The sequence below is a fragment of the Melitaea cinxia genome, chromosome 12, assembly GCF_905220565.1.
Source record: "Melitaea cinxia chromosome 12, ilMelCinx1.1, whole genome shotgun sequence".
Classification (NCBI taxonomy): domain Eukaryota; kingdom Metazoa; phylum Arthropoda; class Insecta; order Lepidoptera; family Nymphalidae; genus Melitaea; species Melitaea cinxia.
Genome location: NC_059405.1, coordinates 4,604,804 through 4,614,110, shown reverse-complemented (window position 1 = coordinate 4,614,110; position 9,307 = coordinate 4,604,804). Strand labels below are relative to the sequence as shown.

The window sequence follows — 9,307 nt, the reverse complement described above, 5'->3', positions numbered from 1 at the left end:
GATTCGAGTGACGAAGGTAATCATGTCTTGCATCACTCGTACCTTTTATTTTACGTATAAAAGTGGTTATTTTTCAATACAATCATCTTTGATATGTTATATCTAATTGTATATAACATTCACACAGAATATGTGATTATATACCAACATAATGTTTAAAAGTAAAATTTACGAGTGCAACAAGATGGCGGACCTACAGGGCGCTCTGCGGGAGCGCATTTGGTCTACGATCGCCTTATTACAAACATTTAAACAACCTCTGGGATGTCTCGTGGGGACATACACGGTTGTGTTTAGTTATAACCTTCAAGGGAAGTCCTGTGGGGGCTTACATGGTTATAATAATGTTCAATGTTTGCCTACTAAAGCACGCAACCTTCAAGGGAGGTTCCGAGGGTTCCTACATGGTTATAAATGTGCTATACTAGTGACCTACATTTACAAGTTCCTAATCATAATGATAGGGCTGATAGGAATGATAGGTACTACTGAGTGGAGAGTGTGTGATACCTACATTCCTTCACTTTCAGCATGCCTTATGCTTTTACCCGTTTTTTCAGACATTGTGGCAAGTCCAATTATTCAATCACCTGAAAATAAGGAAGAACAGTTAGAGGAGAATGTGTTAGAGATACTCGGCGTGGCTCCTCAAACAGAAGCAAAAGGAGAGAACCTACATAAACAAATTATTATTAAAGATTGCTTCTGAAAAGCTTCTATTATTTATGATAGGTCTATTATAAAATCTAGCAAAGGTTGTTGACTCACCTGTCCAACCAGCCGCTTTTCTAATATCATCTATGTTTACTCCCTTACTATAGGCAGCCGACGTTGAAGCGTGGCGAGTGCTATGTGCTGAGAATATACTGATGTCTATACCACTCTCTTCCATAACTTTCTTGACCCAGCGGCTGATTGTACTAGGTGTTACAGATTTATAAGGTCTCCTTATTGAAATAAACAATAGATTGGAGTTTCTTATTGATTTAGTCAAGTCTAAATAACTAATGACAGCTTTGGCTGGACATATACTATTCTTATTAAAGAAGGGAAGAGTCAAAAAGGGTTGCATCCTATTTGGCCCTGATGTTTTAATCAACTTATCAATCTTAATTATTACACAGTCTTCATTAATCACAATATTGTTAATACTAATCAATGATATAGTCTGGGCTCTTTGGCCCGTAGCTAACATTAATAAGGTCACAGTCTTTTTAGTAATAGATTCTAAATCATTTTTCTGATTATAACTATTTTCAAGATAATTTAACACAGTAGAAACATCCCATGTAATATTGTACTTTGGTTTTGGAGGTCTGAGCCTGAAAAAACCTCTGAAAAGTCTTTTTATTTTGTCATCTGTACCTAAATGTGGACCTATTATTAGGGCAAGTGCAGATCTTATTGAGTTTAAACTTCCATACGACAAACCTTCATGAAATCTTTGAGTTAAATGTTTGATGACATCTGTTATGTTAGGATTATTAATATTAGTTTTATGTAATTTACAGTACTTTGCCCATGTTGTGATAGCAGGAGAGTATTGATCTAGTGTACTCTTGGATATTGAATTTATCATAATTTCAACTGCTTCATTGTTGATTCCCAATTTTAAGAATGTTTTCCTGATAATAATCCTGCCATCAGTTTCATTTTCTGGTGTAGAGGATGACTCATTCTGCAATTGTTCAAAGAGAGTAGATATTCAGAAGGCTGAAAAATGATAGGTTCTTGTATTAGAAGTTTATTGAAAATTGGGAACCAAGGCTGAGTAGTCCAGTATGGCACTACTACAATGCCTGTTGCTCTGTCTAAAATAACTTTTTCTAGAGTCTTGAGTACCATAGAAAATGGGGGAAAAGCATAGAATAAATGGTAATTCGACCAACAAACAGTAAAGGCATCCACTGCTATAGCCCCAGGATCAGGATGCCATGACACATAGTCTTGGCACTTGGAGTTAGTTCGTGATGCAAATAGGTCAATTGATGGTTCACCAAATATAGAGACAATCTTTAGAAAATGTGTGTTATTTAACTCCCATTCTGTATTACCTAATTCTTTTCTAGATTCAAAATCTGCTATTATATTGTCTTTGGTATTTATGTATGTAGCATAAATCCATAAGTTTCTAGACTCACACCATTGCCAAATTTCCTTAGCAATATGATGTAAGTGAGTATATCTAACTCCCCCCTGTCTATTAATATATGATATTGCCGTTACATTATCAATTCTCAATAATATTTCAATATCTTTTAAATCTTTTGCAAAACATTTTAATCCAAAGAATGCTGCAATTAATTCTAGAGAATTAATGTGAAATTGAGTTTCTTCTTGACTCCAATGACCACTGACAGTCTCAGAACCACAAGATGCACCCCAACCTGTGTTGGAAGCATCGGTGAATATTTCTAATTTGTAAGAATTTTTTCTTATAGGATTAGTAGATGCTACAATGTTATGAGACCACCATTCAAGATCTTGTTTACAATTTGAATTTAATGTAGTTGAATATTCATAGTTATCATTATTATTCTTTAATGTAAGATATTTAAGTCGTTCAAGTTCTTTGGTGTATAGCATACCATATTTAATAGCTGGGCAAACTGATACTAAAGTTCCAATACCTTGAGCCAAAATTCTTATTTTTATTTGTTTTTTATTTAATAGTTCTTTTATTATTTTTAAACATTTGTTTCTTTTTTCGCGAGTAAGATCTAATGTCATGTTTACTGTATCAAAAATAAAACCTAAGAAGTTACAGTACTGATTAGGTCTAGAGTTACATTTTTCTCTATTAATAATAAATCCTAATCCCTTTAATATATTTATTGTTGCATTCATATTTTCTAAACATTGTTGGTAATCTCTACCTATACATAGAAAATCATCCAAGTAAACAACTGAAATAAATCCTTTTTCTCTTAAATATGCAACAATTGGTTTTATAATTTTGGTAAAGGTAAATGGAGCTATGCATAAACCAAATGGTAAGACATTAAATTGATAAAGTTTTCCTTGAAAAACAAATCTTAGATATTTTTTGCTTTGTTTATGTATGCTAATCATATAGTATGCATCTTTTAAATCAATTGAAATTAAAAAATCACCCTTCTGTAATATTTTACACACTGTTCTATAGTCTTCTAACTTAAAGTGTTCTGTAGGAATGAAAGTATTTAGCTCTTTTACATTCAAAATAAATCTAAAGGACCCATTTGATTTTTTAATGACAAATATTGGAGAACAGAACTGATCTTTTTGGAATTGACAGATTTCTATAGCTTTTAAATTTATAAGCTTATTGATTTCTGATGATATTTGAACTACCTCTTGGGCAGAAAATTTATCATTTAATGGAATATTGCTTTGGTGTGGTTTTGTTTCCAATGGAATTTTATAACCTAAAACCCAATCTAGAATAGTTGGATCACTGGTTATCTGTTTCCAATTACTAAAATGCAGTTTAAGTCTGCCCACCTGCTGATTCACTTCCTGCGTGGATCCTTCTTCTCGGGCGGCCTCCTGTCTGCCTGTCGTGGTGCCTGTTGTCCTCGGTGATGCCCCCCCCTCTTCTTCGCCTCGCCTCGAGGAGGGCCCCGCCAGTTTAAAGATTTATTTTGTGCACCGCTGAATTTTGGTCCTGATGTGGTTGGTCGAGGGGTGAATTTCTTCACTTGAGGTATTTTCAAATCTTCTCCCGACTTTTGCACTGACTTAGCAGTCTTAATTTGGTCTGTCAGGTTATCACCAAAGAGAAAACTTCCTGGCTCTGATTGAACGAGGAAGTCTTTCATATTTTTATTTGTGACTGATAGCAAGAGAGATCTCCGTCCCCTTGTATCCATGAAAAGGGAGTCACATAACAGCCGTGATGCATCATTCAACTTCTTAATAGACTCGAGCTTTTGATCTTTCATGCTTAATTGCAGCGCAGAGCCCAGGCATGACAGGGCTGTTGAAACCTGTTGTTGTCTTTTAAAAATGATCTGGTCTCTCTTCCTTGCAACATCATTCACTGCTGCATTTACCTCCGGGTTCAATTTAGGTGGTGTCATTTCACTGAAGTTTGTGAATGGTGGATTCTCAATCTGTATTTTTTCCTTTTTCCTCCTTATCTAGGCCTTTCTTCACTATAACTGCCCATCGTTCTACAATTAAACTACATAACTAGGTAATAAGACTGATTTAAGCTTACCAAAGGTTAATTAATGAAACTAATTATTTATTTAGTAAGAGAATTTATTTTTTGTTATTTGTCAAAGATTTGTTATGATCAACAACAAATATTTATTGATTTTACAACTTGACTTTGAACATCTACACTATCATCTCTCATCATACGAGGAGGAGACCACAATGTAGCATAATTAGGAAGTCAAACGAGCTTACCTGTAAGTAAGGTTCGACTTCAATTATGTGAAGTTGTGGTCTCCTCCGAAGATGATGAGTCCCACCCTAACCCAAGGATATACTAAGTTAACACTTCGTATGAACCCTGTGTTGTAAAACCAATAAATAGAGAACTGTGAACTTAATGAACTATAGAGTTATAGACTAGTGAGGGGCACGCATACTAGGGATGTTCGCTCTTCGCTTTAAATATGTGGCGCATAATCGACTAAACGGACGGGACTACACTATCATCTCTCATCATCTTCGGAGGAGACCACAACTTCACATAATTGAAGTCGAACCTTACTTACAGGTAAGCTCGTTTGACTTCCTAATTTACTGCTGTAATCGCTTGAACCTGAAGCGTGTGACCAATACAACACTACGCATCAACTGATCTGCAAATTGGCGAGACTTTGACGTGGGTCGCGTCAGCGCTCGTCTGTAGCCGGCTTTATGATTCTCGGGTACAGGATAATTATGAGCGGAGCGGAACAATTTTGAACATTATTTTATTATAATTATTTTTACGAAAAGGGAACCAGTGGTGATTTTATTATTTTAATTAAACCTCATTTTTTAAGGTTGACCTAACCGTTTACAAATATGAGCAGTTTGAATTATTTTTTTTAGAATTGAAATTCTTTTTTCATTCTATGATGTCGGCGCTATTTCAAAATTGTAACTGACTGTTCGATTGTTTGTCGTGCCTTATAGAGGTGTCACAAAACTACTTTAGATTTTCTTAACTAATTTATAATTAGTTTTACATACTGTTACTATACTTATTTGTATTTAAACTCGCTACCAACCGTGAATCACAAAAATATATAACGAAATAAATAATAACTGTCTCTAGTCTATACAAATAAATAAAATTGAAATATCTTTTTACTAAATGGATATGGACTAAAGTAACATATTGACAATTTTCGTCTGTCTGTTTGTTCTGGCTAATCTTGGAAATGGCTGGACCGATTTTGACGGGAGTTTCACTGGCAGATAGATGATGTAATAAGGAGTAACTTAGGCTACATACATTGATAATATAAACTTATTTAAAACTTATTTAATTTGTAATTCTGCCAACTGAACGATATTTTTTTTTAAGTTCCACGTGAACGAAGTCGCAGGTACAGCTAGTATCATATAAAACCGTTTTATTCATAAATAAACAGAATTAATTGTAATATATTTACGTTCATATTAAAACCCACTCAAAGCAGATTACACATTGCATCAATTTATCTATATTAAAATAATTCAAAAAGCTAATTATTCTCACTTTACTACTGTTAATTAATTTTACGGTACGTCTGTTAACCTTGGTACCTATGCATGGCATTTTGTGGTCCGGTATATGCTTAATTACTACACTCTATGGGTAGTTGGAGCGGTATGTTGGCAATTATACGGTTATTATTAAAGTAATATTAGTATATTTCATATTCGTTTTGAACACATATTTTATGACGTGCATTTGAGATAATGACGATACGTCATTTAATGTTGAGATTTGTATGAAAATAATTTAAATTTTAATAGGTTTATTGGCTTTTAGTGCTGTAGCTGAACTGTTTTAGTTCAAATAATAATTTCTAATTTCAAATAGAAATTACATCGAATATAACTGGTAATAAAATATATCCTTATTGTTTTTCCTTACTATTTTTTAATAATAAATGAAAAAAAAAACGATCGTAATTTTAAACACAACTATTCTACCTCATCATTCATCATTACAGCCTATACAGTCCACTGCTGGACATCGGCCTCCACAAGTTTATGCCAAAAATAACGTGGACTCATGTGTTTTTCCCATAGTCACCGCGCTGGGCAGGCGGGTTGGTGACCGCAGGGCTGGCTTTGTCGCACCGAAGACGCTGCTGCCCGTCTTCGGCCTGTGTATTTCAAAGCCAGCAGTTGGATGGTTATCCCGCCACCGGTTGCCTTTTTAAGTCCCAAGGTGGTAGCGGAACTGTGTTATCCCTTAGTCGCCTCTTACGACACCCGCGGGAAGAGAGGGGGTGGCTATATTCTTTAGTACCGTAGCCACACAGTACACTACACAACTATTCTACATTTGAAGTCAAATCTAGATATGGTTTACAACATTAATACTTATATAAGTATATTTATTTTTCTACAGTGATAAGTTATTTTTACATAGTTTTTAACAGTTGCACAAATCACAGAACCCAACGCATCATATCTTCAGTCAATTAAAATACATTTAAGGGACGAAACACACCTGGAGGATAAACATCGCAACTATTGTTAAATTCGAGAAATTCGAACCTCAATTTTGACAACAAAAAGGCCATAATCGATTTTTCGAATACAAAGCGCGTATTATATTTGACAAGTCGACTGTACAGAACGCTGTTTGTGGTAGAGATTATTTCGGATGAAATGAATGAAAGCAAAACACGATCCCTGAATATGTGGCCGTAATTGAAATCCGAAGAATTTGTACAAGGACGATTTTTTAATAATTTTTTTCTGCCTTTCTTATCAAACGCCACGTCGAGTATCGTTAGAATCAATTTTGATTCGATTGACAAAAAAAAATTAAACTCTTATTCCATTATTGTGAACGTAAGTGTCATATTCTTCTGTTTGTGGTGAGAAAGATGATTTAATTCCCGTTTGATTTCAAAAACGTTTACTAATAATGGACCGACATATTTCTTAGATCACCTGTCGTAGATTCAATTATGATTGAAAAGAAACAATTCAATGTACTCTGATTAATGGACCAAAAAGTTTCTATAACAGGAAACACACGGCCGTACGAAGCCGGGGGCCACTCATTACCTTTGTCCGACGAGGGTAGGAGATAATGATTAATTGCAATTTAGTCCATGTCAACGACCCACATGCCTCCCGAAAGTTTAATCTTACACCAGGTGCCGTTTATCTGATTATAGACCGTGAAAGGGTTTAAATGAACCCGATAAGAACGAATTTGTTTTCTGACCCTTTCTATGTGAAAAGTTGTTTTGTTCTCCGTAAATGGAAACCATATAAACTCGAGATAATATCTTTTGAGCACCTAGGTACTAATATTTCTTGATGTATTTAAATATGGCGTCGAGTTAAATTTTTTTTTTGTGTTTTTTTTTGTGTTGTTAAATGGCTTCGTATATTGTGTATGCTGTCGCTTCTTGTAATGTAAATATTTGAATTATAATAATAAATGCCTCACACTCAACGGCCTATAATAATACATATGTATAATTATGTATTTATAAAAAAAGAAAATGCGATTTTTTTTTTTATATCGACGACATAGCGATTCAGCCTGTAACATCCCACTGCTGGGCTTAGGTCTCTTACTCAATGCAGTAAAAAGATGATTTTATATACCTTAATTAAATGCTTGCGACTTTATCATTATGATGATCAATTGTCCGCCTTTTGTACATTCCTTTTTTGTTATTATTATTATTTCTCGCTTGGTTCTTTTTCTTTTATGTTATTTGTATTGTTTTTGGTTGTACAATAAAGTATATTTGTATTGTATTGTATTGTATTGTCAGTAGTGATATTGATAATAAGACTAAAACATGTGTATTTCTGTCTGTTTCTCTTTAACTAGCCCGTTGGCGCAGTTTTTTGTGACCCTGCTTTCTGCTCCGAGGGTCGTGGGTTCGATTCCCAGCCCGAGTCTGTGTGTTATATAAATTTTGTTTAAATATTTATATATGTATAATTTATAATTATGTTTATTGAAAAAAAATATACGTAGCTATACCAGTCGGCTGTTACCTATACCAAAAGCTTTAAGTTGCTTACTCTAGGAACAGACGACAGTGTGTGTATTGTGTAGATATTTATTATTATTATTATTATTATATTTTCACGCAATTACAACCTCCTGTAATATTCGTAAACTGGCACCGGTGCCGGAGTGTACTCACAAGACCTTAATATCAATTTATCACTAACGCTGGGCCAACGCAGCTCCATCTTTCAATGTGAGTGTGTTGCGATTGCGATAACCCATGCAGCCACCGCCGTCCTGTCAAAAGGCATTAGGGATTGCAACATCCGTATTCTGTCGGACAGCATGGCCGTACTTAAAGCACTAGGGAGCAATTCGACCAACTCTAGTCTTATATACGAATGTCATCAAACCCTGGAAGTATTAGCCTCACATAATGAGGTAATCCTCCAGTGGATAAAAGGACATAGTGGATCGCACGGAAACGATGCTGCCGACGAGCTTGCAAGACAGGGACCAATACAAAGGTTGCCGGCCCAACCGTCCTACTGCTGCTACCATTTGGACAACTGTGCAAATCACAATGCCCTTTGGGCAAACCAAATAGGCTGTAGACAGTCCAAATTAATACTCACGGAAGTATCACCGCACCCAGCGTGCCGACTGCTCAGCCTTAACCATCTGGACATCAGAATAGTTGTTGGCACGATTACCGGCCACATGGCACTTAATCACTACCTATTCATCATGAATGCAACAGACAGCCCTCTTTGCAGGGACTGTCTGGCTGCTGAAGAAACAGCCGCCCACGTAATCCTGGAATGCGAGGGAGTGGCCGCACACCGGGCTACCATACTTAAGGAAATAAGAATGCTCCGAGAAGCCTGTGAACGCCCCAGGAGGCTTCTGAGCTTCTGGAAGGAGCTGGGCTGGCTGAACTAGTCAGCCCTCTTTTCACGCATAATGGACCACCTTTGCGTCTAAATGCGGAAAACTGAGCCCAATACAATACAATACAATATTAGTGAACAATGTGCATTGCGTGCATTGCGAACATTTGCGACATATAATTGTGTCTGCTCGCAAACGAAAGAAAACGAGTTCAATTACATCGACGAGTAATACAACGTAAGTAGACGAAAGAAATTAACAAATGCACTAGTCGTCTCTACGATTTTTGAG

The 9,307-nt window shown here is 35.7% G+C and overlaps 1 protein-coding gene across 1 annotated transcript; it reads right to left on the bottom strand.

The window, feature by feature from the left end:
- Positions 1–1,611: 1,611 nt before the first annotated feature.
- On the bottom strand, positions 1,612–2,586 carry LOC123658671. The gene has a single exon (XM_045594029.1). It carries the CDS (start codon positions 2,584–2,586, stop codon positions 1,612–1,614), a length of 975 nt encoding a protein of 324 aa, XP_045449985.1.
- Positions 2,587–9,307: the final 6,721 nt, after the last annotated feature.